The sequence below is a fragment of the Ylistrum balloti genome, unplaced genomic scaffold (assembly GCF_031769215.1).
Source record: "Ylistrum balloti isolate Yb309-2 unplaced genomic scaffold, AGI_CSIRO_Ybal_v1 Utg370584, whole genome shotgun sequence".
In the NCBI taxonomy this organism is placed as follows: Eukaryota; Metazoa; Mollusca; class Bivalvia; order Pectinida; family Pectinidae; genus Ylistrum; species Ylistrum balloti.
This window is the reverse complement of record NW_026782363.1, coordinates 869837-890809: the sequence shown is the minus strand read 5'-3', so window position 1 is coordinate 890809 and position 20973 is coordinate 869837. Positions and strand designations below refer to the sequence as shown.

The 20973-nt window shown below is 33.8% G+C and overlaps 2 protein-coding genes across 2 annotated transcripts; both read right to left on the bottom strand.

Annotated features, from left to right (window-relative positions):
• Positions 1–620: 620 nt before the first annotated feature.
• LOC132556699 (acetylcholine receptor subunit alpha-like) lies at positions 621–1862 on the bottom strand. The gene has a single exon (XM_060221134.1). The coding sequence runs from the start codon at positions 1860–1862 to the stop codon at positions 621–623; it is 1242 nt and encodes a 413-aa protein (XP_060077117.1).
• Positions 1863–3945: 2083 nt separating this feature from the next.
• LOC132556698 (adhesion G protein-coupled receptor E1-like) lies at positions 3946–14258 on the bottom strand. Its single transcript, XM_060221133.1, has 2 exons — positions 13756–14258; positions 3946–4393 (listed from the first exon to the last, which is right to left on the bottom strand). Exons 1-2 carry the CDS (start codon positions 14256–14258, stop codon positions 3946–3948), a joined length of 951 nt encoding a protein of 316 aa, XP_060077116.1.
• Positions 14259–20973: the final 6715 nt, after the last annotated feature.

Here is a 20973-nt window from a genome sequence, read left to right as displayed (position 1 = left end):
ACTGAGTGGACTTCACTCGACCTTGGAAATATGGTTAGCAACAGCCAGAATTGTTTAATCATTATATTGTGATTGAAATGAAAATAACCAGGGCAATAATGCCATGTTAGCATAATGTTTGGTTAAATTTGAGGTTTTTCAGTGATTATCTATAAAACATAGATTTAACTTCAATGAAAGACTAGATACTTACTGATACCGTATATGTGAACATAAAACAAATTCTTATCTTACATATTATGCACCATATTATCAAGATAATGCGTTTAATTATTCGTATAATTATCTATGACATATGACATAAAAACACAAAGATAAGACATTTTAATATGTTTTCATGTATATTTAATCTTATTAAAGAATTTATACAAACACACATTTGATATTGAAAAAGTAAAACAAAAGTTAAAAGTTGATACATGACTTTAAGAAACAAATGCAGTATAAAATTGACCTTGCATTACAAACATATAGAATAGTTCCGTAGTCATTTATTTTCAGAAAGGCATTTAGTTAACACCCCCTCCCCCCTACCATCACCAAACCACCTGTTATGTGTTTGTCATTCCTTGTTTTAATTTGAGGCCAATTTATACATATTTAAATGTATCTATATCATTCTACTTAAGTAGTATGACCAGAAAGAAAGCAAGATGTACTATTATCAGCAATGATGAAAACGCTACAATACAAACTTTATCGAAAGCATGTCCGACATTTGTCCATGTCATGACATTACCTGTACCCTCTTCTTTGTTGCATTCTTTTTTATTTCCGTCAAGTGTCACACTTGAAACGTTCAATTCATCAGAATCTGTGCCAACTGTTGAAACCTTATTTTTAGCACACAATGCAAATTTTATAAATGCAGACAAGAAATCTGGAACGTTTTCAGTCTCCAGTTTAGTGTACAATTTGATGCTGTAAATAGTACAGATCATGATGAAAGCACTAATGAGCATATCTGACATAAGCAAATAGCAAAAAATGGCAATTCTTGGTGACGACGCATTTGGTAAAGACTCCGAAACAATGGACATAAAAACAATGATGGCCAGCAATATGGTGATCGAGAGTTCTACACGTTCGCCTGAATTGGCCGGTAGGACAAACACAAATATGTTGAGTATACAGAGTGACAGCAATGGTATCATCAGGTTAACTACGGTAAATGCAGATCGTCTTTGAAATGAAAATCTTAGCATTAATGAATTCACGTCTGAATTCATTTGACAGTCCAGTAATTCCCATACTGGATTCTCTACATAAAACCTCAAACCTATTTTGGTTGACGTAGGTTGTAATCGTATTTGTTGACTGTTATATCCCGCTACAAACACAGCAATTTCGCAAGTCTGATCATCAAATGGATAGTAGGATATATCGGCGTTACAAATAGTATCAAAGATATTAGCAGGTTCCCAGTTAGATATACCTTCATTAGTAAAAGACAAAATGCCGTTAGGGTTTCCGAGTAAATCCACGTTCTCATATGATACTGAGTAAGTCAGTGGGGGTATCCAAACATCTTTTTCATAGAAATGCATCTCTTGTATACCACCGTAACTCCTTGGATTCCAGGTAAAACGTTCATCATACCAAGATATGGTAAAGTGACCAGCAATAGAAAATTTACTTTGAACTTCATCGAACGATTTGATAATTCTCATCCCAAAGGAGACGTTTAAAAGAAGTGTCTGCTGCATGTAGTCTTTCCCTGGCCGAACTGCTGATTCATAACCGTGTACAAGAGTGTTGTATAAAGATGTTTTATACGTGGAGTTGTTGCATGTAACCTCCACGGGAACTATCATCAACACCAGCATCAACTTGAAGAGTGATGAAGAAATCGCGATATCCATTATCGAATCTGTAGATTTGTCAGTATTAAGCTGAATCAATGTCAATCTTTACTTACATACACTGTCGCTAAAATGACGTTATTGGTTGCAAACTTCTCTCGACAAAGATAGTCCGACAAAGTAATAGCAATATGATTGATACAAATTATCACTTTTAGCTCAATGGATTTCAGTCATCTCAATGTATAGCTAGCCGTATCCGTAGCACACCACCTTATACAGCGGTCGTAGTTTACATGCCCTATCCGACTTTGTAGCGATGGTTTTTATCACAGCTTAAAATGACAATGACGGTCCTGTTATAATGTTAAAGAGACAATAATTACTTAAGCCACACATACGGTATATATCACAGTGTCAATCTTTACGATATCAATAGTAGATATAAGTACTTTCACATACTAGTTCGTTTCCATTATTTGATTTGCCCCCTAAAGCGTGTTTTGACATCAGTTGGTCGTCTTTCGGTATTTGTCGTTCAGCGATACCTAACGACGCGGACAATTACGTTGATACAGTAACGATTCAGTTATTACAATGCATAGTTGTTTCATTCCAATACTATACTAGATATTTACCTTGTAAAGAAATATACCAAAAGTTGCCATAGTTACATGATCAATGAGCATAGTGCCTAAAGCAATGTTAATGTCCTCAGTTATGAATGTTATTGACATTAGTCCACACGATGAACAATTGCCCGGATTAGGAATCAATATTGTTCAACATGAAATATAAAACAAAAATCGACAATCGATATGTTTATACATAATGTGTTGTATACATCAGATTGAATTCGAACTGGTTTTGACATGAAACAATAAAAGAAACATTTACTTGGCAAAACAAGTGAAAATAGTGGGCCCACAAATAAGCAGTATTTTGAAGATGTGCATTGTTTAATTGAGGAACCCATCGTTTTCACTTGTACATGGCTTATCAAGCCAGAATGTATTAATCAAACCAAAGATTAATTGATTTCAAATTATGCAGATGATTCTAGTTTAGCACGACTGATTACCATGAGGTTTATTAAACCTTACACAGTTATTAGTAGTAGGGATAAAGAACATGAACATTTTATATATGTTGTAGATAACGTACTAGTACATATATTTGTATGTGTGTAAATATGTTTGATGTGCTTGTCTTTTCATCATGAGTTACTCCCCCTCAGCCTTATTTAATCTTAGCTTCCTGTATTTAATTTTCATTTCAAAATTGTCATATATTATACAAAAGATACAAGAGTAAATTACATTAGAACCAAACTATCAATTACATTACATCATAAAGCTGTTATTCTGGGACTCGTCAGTAATGATAAGGGCCTAATGTTTGCAGCCTTGGAGGCGATTAAGGAAAATCCGAAGTGATCAAAAGAAAAGTCAAAATCTAGACGGGGAGGTGCAGCAGTCCCATTATCAGATAAATATTGTTACATTTATACATCAAATAATTTTAGATCAGCGTCAGGTATATGTGTATTTTCTGCACCGTGCCAGTATTAGAGAGAATTAAAACGTGGCAAGCAGGTAACAGCCACCTCAGGGACTTCAAGTCCACAAGCAAGTGTACCACTTTCTAAATGTATCTTAAACATTTTACAAAAGACACACAAGTAAATAGCATCTTTTCATAACTTAGAGTGAAATTCAGTAACACTAAACAATAAATTAAACTGCATCATATAGCTGTTATGTCACACAATTGATAAAAGATAAAAAATAAAGAACTGAGTTTCTATAGTTTCAAATAAGTGTGAGATAAAGCTTATCTGTATGTTAATGGGATATTTTTGTAAAACAAATAAATAAGGTTGTTTTACAAAACATTCAGACCTGGAAGTCAATCAAGGTTCAATGCAGCAAAAACATAACATAAAAATAACATCATTGATTTCGTTTCCTTTTCTTTCAGACTTAAAATTGAAGTTCCCTTCCTGTATAGAGAAGCAAGCCAGTTAAGCTGTAACAACTTTAGATACAATCAATGATAATATATTTAGTTTATAACAACTGTTACTTGACAAACGAAGGAAAATGTAGAGTAATGAAATGGCCAGGAGTACGTGCAGGATCTTTTATGGAGCGGCCTGAGTTTCGGCGGTAGCAGCAGTGGTTTTCGTGGCAGCCTTAGAGGTTTCTGTCGGTGTAAGCGCCCTCTTCCTGCGCCTGATCACGAGGTACACCAAAAGGTTTAAGACGCCACCAATATTAGAGAACGTCGTAACGATTTGAAACAGTGCTACTGGTGGTACATCAAACAGGAACCATATCCCGTTCACGGCAAGGGCCCACCACTGGACAAAGAAAGCCGTCAGAAATAAAAACATGTTCCGGGCGGCTCGATGAGACGCTTTCACTGAGGCACTCGTGCCTCCTAATGTGGACTCCAGACGCTTGGCTTCACTTGCAATTCGATACCATGTGAGGGCGTACAACACTGAATTGACGGTTAGGATCATGCACATGGACCCTGTGGTAAGTACGATATTACTTATCCGGCCTGTCACACCATCTAGAAAACAGCTGCAACACACAAAACATGAAAGCAATTAGGATCACTGCCAAAATTAACAGTAAAACAGTCAATTGGAACGCCATATAGCATATCAATAGGTCAACTAATTCATTTTTTTATTATGCTCAACATTTTTCTGTTTTTCAATTTGCTATGTCCCGTAGTGGTTACGAGGCACTCATTAATTGATGTTTTATCATAGCAACAAGACGTTTGACTGATTTCATTATAATTCACAATAATTTTCAAAAAAAAAGAAGAAAAAAAAAATTTAAAAATTAAAAGTTTTGAGGCAAAGTAAGCCTGAGTCATTTTTAAAAACCCCTTTATAGTGCAATAACGACATTCAAGTGGCAATAGATATGTCTTCTATCCAGTATGGTTTAATGCTGGTATATATACCATAAATGACCTAATTAAAAATTCTGATCATTTGACATTTTTCTCCTTTGATGAGTTTCTTCATAAATTTTTAATCAGTACCAACTATTAACAGTATTGTGGCCTGATTACAGCCGTCAAGTGTTTCTTCAGAAAACATGACTTCCATCCATTAGGACTATTTCAGCCCTTTTATACCACTTTTATGTGAATGTGCCAAAGACTTCTACAATTCTATTAAACCAGCACCAACCCCTACTGGTATACGAAAATGGAGTAATGAGTTTGACTTTGATGAAGTGGAAAATTATATTAATAATTCCGTTTACTATTACAAAAAGTTCTAAGCTACAGTGGTTTCAGGTAAGGATCATACATCCCATTCTGGTTACAAACTCCTTTCTTTTCACTATGGAAAGAGAAACTATCGTTCACTGTCTGTGGGAGTGTATAGAGGTAGATACTCTATTGGAGAGATTCGAATCTGAATTTGATATTCTTCTGATTCCTTTTTGGATATACAAAGAAACATCTTTATTTGGAATTATCCATCCTAATGCTAACACTGTAGGTAACGAAATTTTAATTCTCATTAAACACTATGTTTATATGTCAAGATGTCTACAAAAATATCTTAATTTAAATGCTCTTATAAATAATATTAAGGATCATTTCCATGTTCAAAAGGACAACATTTCTAGCAAAAACACTATTATGAAAACAAATTTTGAGAATAATTGAAAAAAATGGATGCCCATTTTAGAACTATAGTATGTATGCTAACAAGTCTGTTCCCAATGGCCATGGCCTTGACTTCATCAAACTGACTATCAATTTATTTAATTTCCACAAAATCAGTGCTATTTTTATTTAATAATGATTATAGCCCTCCCAATTCTCTCTCTCTCTCTCTCTCTCTCTCTCTCTCTCTCTCTCTCTCTCTCTCTCTCTCTCTCTCTCTCTCTCTCTCTCTCTCTCTCTCTCTCTCTGTTTAGGATGTATAATGTTTATATATATATATATATATATATATATATATATAAATGTATTCATGAGTGATTATATGTGTGTGAGGAAATATCTTTGATAAGTGTAAGTGATACGATATTGTATTTGTGTATGTGAGTATGTTGTAAAGTACATGTAAGTTTGCTATGCGAGTGTAATTAGGTGTGAATGTTGATGAGTGAGTTTGTGTGCAGTAAGTAGTAGATGCATGTGCATGATGATAAAGATGATGATGATTATGATGCATGTATATGTGTAAGACATATTCAAGTCAGAGCACACAAGTGTGAGAGTGTGGGTGTATGTTTTTTTGTGGATTCTCTTGTATATTGTGTATTGTGTAATATGTAAATCTTGTCAAAAAAATAAAAGAATTACAGAAAAAAAATTATTTTTCTAAATACGTATATTCAGCATGTTTTCTTTCCATTTCTTTTTGGTAAATTTTTATATAGGTATAAAACTAATATCAAATGCATATAAATTTACCAGTAAAATTTTCTGAAACGAAATGAAACTGATAAGTATGTACAAGCATAAATACACACCAGGAAACCAATACAAATTGTGGATGTGTAAAATAGAATCACCGGGAAAAGTTAACCACTATTATGTTATGGATAACAAACATAAGGAAATAACAGAGAAATCACCGTATATCCTATCTCAGTTATGCTGTAAAAAATAAGAATCTCCGTTTTAATTTATAGGGTACTTGACAATATCAAGAGACAAGCAAAGGACGATAACTCTTGATATAATATAATATATATGATGAATACAGTACAATACTAATAAACACCGATAGGGTAGATTAAATAAAAAGGAAACTATAAGATTCAATACCATAACGAATGCTTATATAATAAAGAACAAAAGAGCAACATAAAGTACACTTAAAGTGTTAAACAAATTCGATGACAACCATGTGATTGGTGGACATATGAAATGATAAATAAACATTTATAATCAGCAAATACTACATGACTGTTTCGAGTAATCGAGTCCAGAAAGTTTTATTCTGGTCATGCTTACAATAATAAATGTGGACAAAATAGGTTGCCCTGCAACGCCATATCTTAATTGTGTACCATTATAATATATATCTCCATTGCTGAAATCTAACAGAAATAATGGGATTTAGTTCCTTACCTTTTGAACAATACATAGACGTATTACAATGTCATGGCTGTCTCTCCTGGATTTATATTTAGCGTTCAATACGATAACTTCTATTTCGGAACGACGCAATGATCACACGTCGATGTGCTCTTTATAATTTATGGCAACCGTTATTTCTACTGAGTTAACAGGGGATAAAACATACATATTTAGCTGTTTAGTTTACTTAAGGCAGTAAAACAATAACCAGGTGGATAGAGAGGTTTTCCCCGTCCTGATAGCTGAGTATTTATATTCTTGCAAATGACAATAACCAGGTGGATAGAGAGGTTTTCCCCGTCCTGATAGCTGAGTATTTATATTCTTGCAAATGACTATATTCTACATTTTCAGAACAATAACGCACTACCTTTTAGAGTATATACAAAGCAATTTTACCAATAAAAATCAACATCCTGATACAATGTGCACTTTTATGATTTTAAATCTTTTTCTTTATTTTTATTGGTGATAACATAGTGCATTAAAGATATATGTATTTTCTTCGATTGATTAACTGACTGATATCTTTAGTAGGCTCTATATCTCAATGTAAAAAGTTAATATTTGCAATATTTACAAAAGATTAATGAAAGATTAGATTAAAACATACACCAGAAACGTCATTAATGTGTGGTATAATATAGCTTTTTTTACCACATACCAGAATATATTTTACACTCAAATCTTTCTGTACCGTAAGGGTATCTTCCACTTGATATTGTTTTCAGAAACTTATAAACCTGATTTCTTATCATATTGCATTAAAACATTCACACAGAAAATGGTTTTATACACACTTAGATTAATGTTAATATTTCATCAATGATCATGCATGACTTTTCACATACCAAATAGTTACGCTCTTTCCTTAATGACACTTTGTCATTAATGTAAAAGCCATGTAAGACGACCAGGAAAGGATTTGTGTTCTGGATGGATTATCTTCTGAAACATGCATTATCAATTTTCCTCATGTAGGTAACATGGCATAAACAAACGATTATTCATAAAACACCGCAACTGATCAGTATGTGATAAATATGACTAAATATTGACTACACAAACCTTTCTTTCGTACATTTCTGCCCCTCTAATGAACATTACGCGATAGTGCACAACTCATTTACATGATTTATTTAATCTATTGCTTTCAAAGTCAATTTGATGTATCAACCAATAAAAAAAGGGCAATCGCTATGACAAGTAGGGGGAGTGTAAGTATTACCAATCATACACATTGTACCCAGGTTTTAAAAAACACCAATTTGTCAATATAATTAAAACGCAAATTCAATTTAGCAAGGACAAAATATGAACAAATAAAAAAGAAAACATTTTCCGCGAAGACTTCTTAAAAACAAGGAGAGTAAGACCAGATTTCCCGGGAGAGTTGGTGTCTCCTGTTTCATCGACGTCACCTGCCATATATATCTTAGTCAATCCAAAAAAGTAATGTCACATTCTCAAATGAAACAAGGTATTCAACAAAGGAACCAACAACGAACGAGCATAAAACAGGTCCACCTTTATATCGCACTACTTGAATTATTGAGAAGTTGTATGATGTAGCTTCATTAATGATTCCTAGAAGGACGAAACAGATGTATGATGTAGCATCACTGATGATTCCGAGGGAGACGCAACAGCTGTATGATGTAGCATCACTGATGATTCTTTTTTGACATCATTATAGGAAACATGTTCTATATTCTGTTTAAAACTGACATGCATCTGTAGCTAATTTCTGCAGCAGCTAAAACAGACTCAACAAGCATGCCATTGCCGTTGTCTGTTGTTTGGTGGATAATTGTTGTTATACTGTTTTTCTGCACTACTTTGTTTAATTGGAGCAATTTGGTTTCAGTCCAAAGAGGAAATATGGTTTGATGTATTCGTTCTCTGGATATGAGAGCTCTCTTTTCAAAGACATGTGAATGACGGTATAAATACACGGTTGTCAACTATACTGAAACGTACACCTATTATCACGATTTTCTTGCAAGAAGTCGTTATCTAACGGACAAACACGAAAAGAGGGTTTTCAAGAAAATGCAGGTTAATGAAAATAACTAAATTAAAATTTAAAAAATTATAGTCGCCATAGTGACCTAATTGAGAAATACGCTATTTCTTTGATGTGAAACTGGACGTGTTTGATGCTCGTTAGTTTGATTGTTGGTTCCGTTGTTGTATACCTTGTTCTCATTTGAGAACGTGACACTTACCTGGATTTGTATTTTCTTGATGTTTCTCGAGAAAGAAGTTCAAATCAACGAAGAAATATACATTGTTGTGAGCGCATTTGGGGAAGTCGTAAAGTCATTAATCAAAGGGTTTCTCAAATTAGGTCATAAAGACTTCGCGAGGGCCTCCAATTTTATTTTCAGAAATGCTCATGCCGTCTTCACATTAAATAACAGAGACTCATCGACTCATAGAATCATTTCTACGCAAATTAATTTCATAATGTTTTCCTTCCTAATTACTTTCGAATCATGTGTGACTATTTTTTTAGAATGTAGTTCCTCGAAAATTGTCACCAGTGACTCGATATTTTACTTTCTGTACTTAAAATTTCTCCATCATACCAAAATAATATTTAACACAAATAAGCTCAATATTTTAAATCATTAGTGTGATTTTATCGTGATCTTTAGATAACCGTCATGTCATTACTATACACTTTGTCTGACAGAAGTAAACAATTCCGAGACGTAAATGGCGTCTATACCTACAGACCATTGATATCGTAAACTTCAAAGACGCCATCACTGAATATTTATTCCTTTTTATGGGATAAATAACAGGACAGTCACAGAAAATTGATTTTCTTCGCTATCATTAAATCATAGCCGTAGAAATCTGAACAACTCTAGCGTCTCTCTTGATAGAATATCTCACTTTCCCTAAGCACTGAATGGCTGTGATATTTGAATTAATTCGGATGAAATGCTGCATCATTCGCTTGAACTGAATAGAAAGCTCCGGGACTTTGAGATGTTAAAGAACACGTAGATTCACATTTACGGACTTTTGATAGAGTTACCCTGTCATCAATGCGCCTTAATTCAACTTTATTTCAAAGAACCTGTTACATTTAAATAATAACGTATATTAGGGCTTCGTCTTCCTTTGTAGAAAGGATCTATACGGCATGTGTCTACGTTTGAGAATGTTTCCGAGACTTTATGACAGTGGATGAAGGAGCAAATGAGACAAATTATCCGCAGAGATGTCTGTTACAACTAAAATAATGAATACGGCATTTGTGTTGTTCGTAGAGATACAATTAGAAGGCTTACTACGCCTCATCGTTAATTCTTATACACGGGGTTATACAAAGTACATACATACCTGCAGAAAACGATATTCATCTCAAGTAGCATACTACATGTATTTCATAATTTCTCAAGTAATTTAAAATTTCGAATGGACACAAATAGTTACTTTTGATATCATTTTGATATATATGAAGATATTAATTTTCTTTTCTCTTTTTATATGATATCCGTTTACTTAGACTTTGTGATGTTGATATTTATTTCAGTCTATAAAAGTGATAAGATCTATTGAATATTTACCATATTTTCTGCTTATTCTTATAGCATGCTTTCATAGTTTTCTTGTTTTTTTATATACGACACGTATACGAAAACTAGCATATTTATAACGTTATTTTATATCAGGACGAAGACAAAATCTGGGTATTTTAACTCAGCACATACTCCGAGTGGGACTCTGACGATAGGAAATGCATATTATTATGTACATATATATATATATCAGAATATAACTATGTAAGTATTGTGAACTGACACGATGATCACACATTGTATCATAGTTCAATAATGTACCAGGAACGCATAATGTTGACCACAGATAACCAAGTGTAAAATCATCAATAAGCACCACAAAGAAGCATCAGTGTATCCTCAAGCACTGTATAATATTAAAAATGTTCTTTTTCCATACAAAAAAACATTTTATGAAGGCAATGGACCCGTTTCATTTTACACACTTACGCGGTGTAAGGACAAAACCAATGATTACGCGGCACGTTAAAGGTTTTACACAATACTGAAATATATCTAAACTAGCTTGTGTAAAAACAAGGAAGACCAACATGCCAATAGAATAAAAGCAAATATGATGATTTACTCATAAATGAACACGTTTTTTTTCCCTGTTGGCCTACAAGTGGTGCCACATTCAATAGCATATCCTAAATGTCAGCTTGACTCATAAATATCAGCAAATAGACATCTTGCTTAAATTCAGTAAACATTTTGACAAGTGTACCACTTCTTGAAGACTGATCTTTCGAAAGCGATGTTGCAACTATAAAATGTAATTCATATTTGGAAAATTCCAAATAGTACAGCTCTTTTTGCGAATTTGATCTTTACCATTTATTGATACCTTCATGCCCCACTTCAGTCACAAGAAACGTCCAAATCAAAGCGGAAATATAAAGAGGATGAAATGATATCAATTATCGAATTTCTGGTTGAAACATCTTCCAACAGACTTTTGGCATACCTATGGGAAATAACTGCACCCATCTGTTGCTTGACTTGTTTTTTGTTTTCAATCGAGGCAGAATTTATTGAAGAACTTATGTAAACATGTTACAAATATCTTGCAAAGTTTGAATTGGAAATCAGATACACGACAGACTGTACATCAGCTACTTACCTAGATCTTTTCCTGTAACGAAACCAACATGGACAGCTTTCCACCACGTGATGATTTCAATTTCCCTATTGTGAATTTTCCATTTCTGGATAGCAATATATCTGCCTCTCCAACCTATGGTATTTACATGTCAAATTTAGTTTGATATTCAGGGGTCTGTTCCCATTATCACGATTTTCGTGCAGGAAGTCATTAACTAACTGATTTTCAAAAGATGCAGGTTGTGGAAAATTATTGGGAAGTTAAATGGTCACCATAGTGAATATTAGGTTTGTTTTTCTGATATGAAGCTAGACGTGTTTGATGCTCATTCGTTTGCCTGTTGATTTCGATGTTGTATTCTTTGTTTTCATTTGAGAACATGACATTACCTCCTTCGATTGACTAAGATTTAATTGATGTTTTACTCTAATTTTTTAATATTTTACGAAGTGTTCATTACGAAGAGAAATCATGAAAGTAAACATTTCATGGATAGCATGCCTACAAAAGTAATATAACACTAAGAACTAACATACTAATGTAACAAAAAGATTTGTTTCAAAGAGAGTTCTGGTTCAATTAGTTAATATGCAGACAGATGTGGTAGGAAGTATCATCTCATTAAGATGAAAGAGACCAATGAAAGCTTTATATCTTCATAAATTGGTTTTTTTTACTCTGACTGGTCAGTCCTCTTCTTTTTCAATATTTTTGTATTGTTTAACAGGAATACTAAATTGCTTTTAAAACAGTGTTTGCTGTATGCACTTTGGAAATACAAATGTTTTCCCATTAAGGCGATTAAACACTTTCGCTCGTTTTTTTTTTTTTATCTGATCTTAGGGAGTAGGCGGAGATGAACGTGATATTACTTTCACTGGTCCGGCTTCTTGATATGTTCATTATGTTTCACATTGATACCAAAGACAATTAAAAATCGCTTTTGTAATGCTGGCTTTAGATAAAATTGTTGATCTTTTTTCCAAATTATTCAAATTAAATGGATAAAAATACAAAAGTCGGGTATACGTTGTTTCATACTGGATAATTTTTTCAAGTTTGTCTATGGTTTGGCAACAAAGATTTGCTCATTAGGATACGAACGGTCACTTAAATCACTTGGTAAAATATTCAGTCCAAATCAGTAATAGTTGTGCTCTAATCGCTCCAAAAATATGATATAAATCTGATTAGCCATTTCATGTGTAATTAGACATATATTATCAAAATAAAATATTTTCCGGGGGTCAGAACCTACCAATCACACTGATTAGTGAATGATGTTACTCCATTTAATCTCCGTTTTTACATTCCACACTCCACATTTTCAATTAGTGATGTGTCTTTTGAACAAATACAAAATCTGATATTTTATATGTCATTCTTAATCCTATTCCGGCTTTAATGCAGTTGATATACAATATTATCACAATTGCATGAAATTAATCCTAGTGATCAATAAACCCATAATAAACACTTTTTTCAATAAACAATTGTTATAAAATACAATACAATTAACTTCTATTTAATGCATGCCTGATATAGTCTCCAGGAGTGTTATTTCTCAAATACGTGCCTCTACTACGATATAGCGAAATAATGGAATGCTTTTATACATGTTTGTAAATTAAGTTTTGCTCTGCCGTACCTAACTCCAAATTATTAAAAGGTGCTATCCACTTGTATGTGTCTTTTGTACAAGCTTTAAACAAGTGATAGACACTGCTGGTGGACTTTAAGTCCCGGTGGATTGCTGTTACCTGTCTGCTATGTTTTAATTAATTCGAATAGTGGCATGTTTCACAATCTACACATATACTTGACGTTATTCTAAAATCATCTGATGTATAAAAATTACAAAATTTATTTTAAAAAATTGGGGCTGCTGCATCCACTCAACACTTGTGTCTTGTACAATCTTGTGATTTTAGATGTGGTGATTTCTTAAGCAAATTCCTAATATTTGATTATCGATATGATATATTACGTGAAGAACCGTTTGTCTGATAGTGAGCTGATTTACTACAATATTGACTGAAAATTTATCAACAAAATGATACTTGTTTGAAAAATCATAGAGAGGTAAGGACGTGATTTAGATGAGATTAAGCAAACACCAACTCAGAGAAATATAACTTACTATGCGCCAGTTGGTCCAAGTTGTCCTGTTGATAACAATATCATGGCGATCAGTAGAGGAGTTCCAAATGTCCAGAGTAGCAGGCGCCAGTCACGCTTCCCAAAATCTAGATTCTTTCCGAAAAATATCAACACAAATACGTTGATGGCTACCACGTTGACCATGAGAGTTTGAGCGAATACAAACTCTACAATGTTCACACTATAGAAAGTACAGAGTGACGCTGGTCTTACATGGTCTTTTGTCAACAAGATGTGTAGATGGTCAAGCGAATGACATATGTTGAAGAAAGCATCACACAAAGCCAGGTAGACTACGAACCTCTCGCTTTTTGACCAAGTGAAAAAAGTTCGCAGTCCGTGTTGTTTAATTGAGGCCGCAATTATAAAAATGGCCGAGGACAAACTCAGAAAAATGCATGTTACCGCCAAAATATGCAACGCATAGAAAGAGCCATTATCTATACCAAATACAGGTAAATCGTATCCGTTTGTGTAAGTCATTATCAATATCATATCAATTAGAAACAATAAGTCTGTTGTTAAATGTTGTAATGACTTTCACAACTACATTTCCAATCAGACGATGCCTGAGGGTATCAATAGATGTTACTTGTAACCCCACTCTTGTAGTTAAGCAGATATTGATCCGTAACAGAGGTGATCAAAGCCAATCATCATCCCACGGCCTCGCTAGTGATTAGGATACGTATCTAACATCATGTAAAATAAAATCTGTGTTTGTGATTAATCGACTTTCTCCTCTATTGTAGGAGACATAATATGTCAGTGACGTTTCAGACTTGTAAGCGTAACTTGTGTTGTTGTCTTACTTCGGTTCTCAATTTCAGATTGTGATACCTCTTGGATTTGTTCATAAACATAAGTCTTTTTTTCATTTTTCTAAAACATTAGCTCTTTTTACTTTTAACGCTATCTCAAATATTTGTGAATGTTATGCTACGTTGAGACATATACCCAGAAATGTCCTGTATCTAATCTGAATTCGATATTTGAAATTGAAAAACCTCGGTTTGAATATAATTTTGAAATCTTAGGACAACTAGGGAGTTTCGGAGTAAGAAGAGAATGTTGACAGAAAAATGTAAAATCAACGCAATCGTACCGACAAAAAAGAGTATTTGTGAAATATTTAATTTCTATTGACGAACTGATTGATCAAAGATAAACGATGAACTTCCCCACTTCACTCTTCAATATAGCTCTAATCTATCTTATGTTGTGGGTAAAACATTTCATGTTATATACTACATTGAAAGACACGAGTATTGAATAGTTCCACAGTATTAACCAAAACCTGACGATAGAAAAAAGATATAATGTTACTAAAATTTGTCTCTAGAAATATTTTACAATGTTACAAAGATTTGTCTGTAGGAATCTTTCATAATGTTATCAAGATCTGATGATAGAAATTTTTCACAGTGTTACCAAGATTTGTCTGCAGAAATATTGACCAAGGCTTGAAGATAGAAATGATTTACTGTTTTCTTAGGGCAGAGTCCATAGCACTTTTTATACTTTTTTTTTAACCAAAAGAATATATTTCTATTGATAAACATATCTATTTATTCATACTAATTTAGATTGCTATTACATGTATCTTTATATCAACTTTAAATTTAGAATGCTGTATATACTACCTAGCCCTGGTCTACAAAGATCCGCCACCAATCTGTCTTGTGGGATTTCATTTCTGACACTATTATTGCAGAAAATCGATTGTTGTGTGGTGGATTACTTCAAGCACGTGTCAAGATTTCGTGCTTTAACGATGTAAAAATATTATAAAATTTTAAGTATTCTCCTTTTATTTTAGGTAGAACTTTTCAAGAGACATTACACTACAGTGTACTGTTCATCATTTTCATATCCGTCCGAGCAAACATGTTGTCAGATATATGAAACAAAGTGTTCGTTATTATAAGTATTCTCAAAAAAGGAAAATTATCGATATCCCCATAATACTTGTTATCTTGGATTTTCAGTGATGAGTTCTACCTACGGAGATAGATTATTTCCATGCTATCACTTTGTTGGGAGTCATTGATTTAAGCTCAACAATCTACTTTACAATGTTAGAGGATAAATACTGGTATCAGTGCTGCTGATCAAGTTCTAATTAGAAAAGTACAATGTTTGACACCAGGGACGTTCTGTACTATTAATCAGATACGAACTATCAGAGTATTCGTTATGATTGAACACCTTCTCCTCATTCATATCGTTACGTTTCTTCATCTTTGTTGTAAATACATTCTCGCGAACGCTGTATTTAATGTTCAATAGTTAAAAAAAAAGAAAAGAAAATACCAACATCACAAAATAAGCATAATTCAAACTAAAATTCCATAAAACTAGGACAAAATATGAACAAGAAAGAAACATGTACACGGAGACTCCTGAAAAAGTACAAGGAGAATAAGACCAGGTGTTCCAAAAATATAAGCGTCTTCTGCTTCATCGACGACACCCGCCATGTAAACCTTTGTCCCTTAAAGTAGGCAATGTCACGTTCTCAAATGAGAACAAAGTATACAACAACGGAACCAACAGGCAAAACAACGAGCATTAAATACGTCCAGCTTCGTGTCGCACAAAGACATAAAATATTTCTCAATGAGATCACTATGGCGACCACAAAACTTACCCATAATTTTCAGCAACCTGCATCTTTTGATTTAAACCCTTGTATTATGAGCTTATCACTCACTTGATGACTTCTTGCACGAAAATCTTGATAATGGGAATAGGACATTGAAAATTGGATCAACTGTGACATGTAGATACCATAGGTTGGAGATGCAAGGATATTGCTATCCAGAAATGGAAAATTCACAACAGGGAAATTGAATTCATCACGTTTATAATACAGCTTGATGGAAAGCTGTCCATGTTGGTTTCGTTGTAGGAAAAGATCGAGAAACGCAGCTGGTGTAGAAGAGTCTGTCGTATCTTTTGTTTCCAATCATGATAAGTATACACGGTGGACGTTGTCAATAATTTTTTTGTTATTCAAAAACAAGGCGTCATCAATATATCTTCAGGTGAAATTAAATGACTTTGCCAGATCTTTGTGGTCTGTTTTAGGCTCTTCAATAACTTCAGACTCGTTTGAAAATTAAAACAAGTTTGCCAACAGAGGGCACAGTTAGTTTCCATAAGTATGCCAATAGTCTATAGAAAGACTTTACCATTTTACCAAGATCTTTTCAACCAGATACTCGATCATTTTGTATGATTTCGTCCTCCATATATTTCTTATTTGATTGGGACGTAAATTTTATGAAATACGCATCAGTATACTAGTAGTACACAACCATATAAATATACCGCCGTTCGACTTTCTTGGAAAAGAATGCTCTCTTAACAAGAGAACAAGGGCGTTCCTTCAGTTTAGAATGGGGCATGGTGGTGTACAGGATGCAAAATCTTAATGTTCTTATAGAAGAAATATTTTTAGAAGAGGATGTTGAAGATTGGTCAATAGTAAGTTGGAAATACTTGATGCCCAATAGTAAGTTGGAAGTGTTTGATGCCCAATAGTAAGTTGGAAGTGTTTGATGATCATTAGTAAGTTGGAAGTGTTTGATGCCCATTAGTATGTTGAAAACGTTTGATGATCATTAGTAAGTTGGAGGTGTTTGATGCCCAATAGTAACTTGGAAGTGTTTGATGATCATTAGTAAGTTGGAGGTGTTTGATGCCCATCAGTTAGTTGGAAGTGTTTGATGCCCATTAGTATGTTGAAAACGTTTGATGATCATTAGTAACTTGGAAGTGTTTGATGATCATTAGTAAGTTGGAGGTGTTTGATGCCCATCAGTTAGTTGGAAGTGTTTGATGCCCATTAGTATGTTGAAAACGTTTGATGGTCATCAGTTAGTTTTAAGTGTTTGATGCCCATTAGTATGTTGAAAACGTTTGATGGTCATCAGTTAGTTGGAAGTGTTTGATGCCCATTAGTATGTTGAAAACGTTTGATGGTCATCAGTTAGTTGGAAGTGTTTGATGATCATTAGTAACTTGGAAGTGTTTGATGCCCATCAGTTAGTTGGAAGTGTTTGATGCCCATTAGTATGTTGAAAACGTTTGATGGTCATCAGTTAGTTTTAAGTGTTTGATGATCATTAGTAAGTTGAAAGTGTTTGATGCCCATTAGTAAGTTGGAAGTGTTTGATGATCACTAGTAAGTTGGAGGTGTTTGATGCCCATCAGTTAGTTGGAAGTGTTTGATGCCCATTAGTATGTTGAAAACGTTTGATGCCCATCAGTTAGTTGGAAGTGTTTGATGCCCATTAGTATGTTGAAAACGTTTGATGTCATTAGTAAGTTGGAAATGTTTGATGATCATTAGTAAGTTTTAAGTGTTTGATGCCCATTAGTAAGTTGGAAGTGTTTGAAGTCCATTAGTAAGTTGGAAGTGTTTGATGTCCATTAGTAAGTTGGAAGTGTTTGATGCCCATCAGTAAGTTAGAAGTGTTTCCTTGCTCTTATACGGAAGTTTAATGTTACTATATTAATTGACCAGAATTTGCATGGTGCTTGTCGTTGATGGAGCGGGAGTCATTTACCATTCCATGTCTTTAGAAATATCACTGTAAATAATTCTTTTGTCCTTATTTTGCCCTAGTTTTATCAAGTTTGACTTTATGTTGACATGTCGGTATATTCTGCGATTTTCCTATAAAAGTATTCGTTTTAACTGACTCCAGTAAATATATTCGGGTAGATGAGATGTCATCGTTTTACATGCGTATGTAAACAACATATCCCAGTCGATCTCTTCGGGTAGTCACGCCCTCGTGCTGGTTGAATCGTTTGTATTTCGATTATTGCTATGTGTCGACATGCCAGACCGAGATTTTGTGCGAGATACCATAGAGATCTCTATCCCAGTCGTGACAGTATGTATACTTTGATATCGAACTGTGGAGTCATCGCAACTACAAATATTGTGTTCTTACTTTTCCATTCCAGGTTTTTTTTTCACTTTTCTAGTAATGTCTCAATACTGAAAAAGATTTGTTTCAGTTACCCTGTTGGTTTTATGCATTATGATTGTTTACGAATTTTGAACTCGTCATTCTTTCGTTCGTTTATTCCTCTGGAACATAAAGTTATTGTAATTATCTGTTAAATTTCTTTGTAATCAAGAAATATCTCTATTTCTTTTTTGTTATTAACTGATGTGTGAACTGCAATATTTTACAGATATTTTTTTATTTACGCTACTTATTTACGCAATTACGGTCCGTAGATATCGCCTAATGGTTAATGTAGAGAGTGGCTTACAGTGGATTACAACAGGGTTTAGACAACACATACTATAACTACAAGTACGGTCCATTGATATCGCCTAATGGTTAATAAAGAGAGCGAATTACAGTGGATTACAACAGGGTTTGGACAAGACATCAGAATCATTACTGTAGTATTTACTATTACAGAAGTTTTATGATATCATCTTAATCTAAAACAATACGAAGGCGTTCACTAGTGTTGGGGGTCAATATTCTATGATACAGACCGTACCTTACCGGGTACAGTATGGCGTACTTTATCTAAATCTTAAAAGGACGCAAGATTACAAATGCTACAGGAAAAAGTGCACACGATCAAATTTAGCATTTGTAAATCTAGGTCTCTTTCTGGATGTAGCTTATAATGATCGGCAGTTTGATCACACTAAACATGCTTTAGGTGTTTTAGATTTTTACAAACGACTCTAGTGATTGACATGCTGCAGGAGGTGGGGGGCTCACTTTTCACATCATAAGTTATAGACAAATTCACACACACACACACACACACACCATCACACACACATCTGTATAGTACATATTTCTCAATATCAATATTATTGAAGCTAGGTTATATCCCCTCAACCGTACAATTATGTAATTACAACACCAACATGTCATAATCTGACGATTCATTACAATCTTGTTCTCATTGTGTTGTCCAATTTCTACTCGATTAAGTATTTAAAGGCTCTAGGGTGTGGAGACAGAATAATTAAATATTTCAGTTTCATTATGGTCAGAAAAAGTTTCAGAAAATAAGTACAGATTAGGTAAGCAATCAATAAACTTGGTATCTCGAAAGAACTTTGTAGAATCTCCCTTTATCTCAGGCCTACACTGTGATGAAGACATTAAACCCTCGTTTATACAAGGACGACAATCATTGAATGTTCTGATACATGTTAGTATACATGATGGTTCAATTGTCCGATCGATCATTCTTTTTGATGGCGAACTATGGGGAGACCTGTTATCTTGTAGGAGAAAGGTTTGTAACTCGAAAACAATATCATCGATATTAATCGTTAGTTGAGCAGAAAGTGTTTTGGATATAATGGTACTTAAAAAGCAGAATATTTGCCAGGAAAAGTTGTTCATCATTAGGTTATGCACATATATATTCAGTTGACATGATCCTAATAACTTCCAACTTGTTTTTAGCATAAATATTTCAATTACGTTATCAAGGCTTCTACCCTTTGTGTATATCGTATCATATATCATAAAGGAGTATTTGTTTTAAGGGCTATTTTTCATAAGAGATAAAATTTATTGAAAAGCTTTACAAAACATACCGTTTGAAATCCTTTAGTTTTACTTTCGGATATATCGATGACGTTTTGCTTTTAAATAACAAGAAATTCATTGACCATGTTCATGGTATACATTCACTAGAATTGAAATCAAGGACATGACAGACACTTCTACATCGTCTGGAGAAGTTTTACGGTCGTCATTGTGATCTCATTGAGAAATATTCTATTTCTCTTTGCGATATGAAGATGGACGTGTTTGATGCTCGTGAGTTTGCCTGTTGGTTCTGTTGATCTCATTTGAGAACGTGACATTACTTACTTGGATTAACCAAGGTTTACATGGCGTATGTCGTCGATAAAGCAGAAGAAGCTTACTCTTCGGGAACACCTGGTCTTATTCTCTTGATACAATTTAGAAGCATCTGTGTTAATGTTTCTTTTGTTAATATTTTGCCCTAGTTTCATTGAAATTGATCTTGGATTATGATTATGCTGACATGTTGGTGTGAGCAGCTTATTTTTTCAATCGTCAGATTTATGCCTGTATAGATAGATTAGATATCATGATAAGATAACATCATATTAAAAGTATGTGGTAGGTAACTTCTTTGACGTTTGGACGGAAGTAAGGCAAAA

Coding starts and splice junctions, on each gene's coding strand:
- LOC132556699 (XM_060221134.1), bottom strand. CDS start 1,862: ATGGATATCGCGATTTCTTCATCACTCTTCAAGTTGATGCTGGTGTTG.
- LOC132556698 (XM_060221133.1), bottom strand. CDS start 14,258: ATGACTTACACAAACGGATACGATTTACCTGTATTTGGTATAGATAAT. Junction 4,394..13,755: donor CTTGGACCAACTGGCGCATA/GTAAGTTATATT, acceptor TGTGTGTTGCAG/CTGTTTTCTAGATGGTGTGA.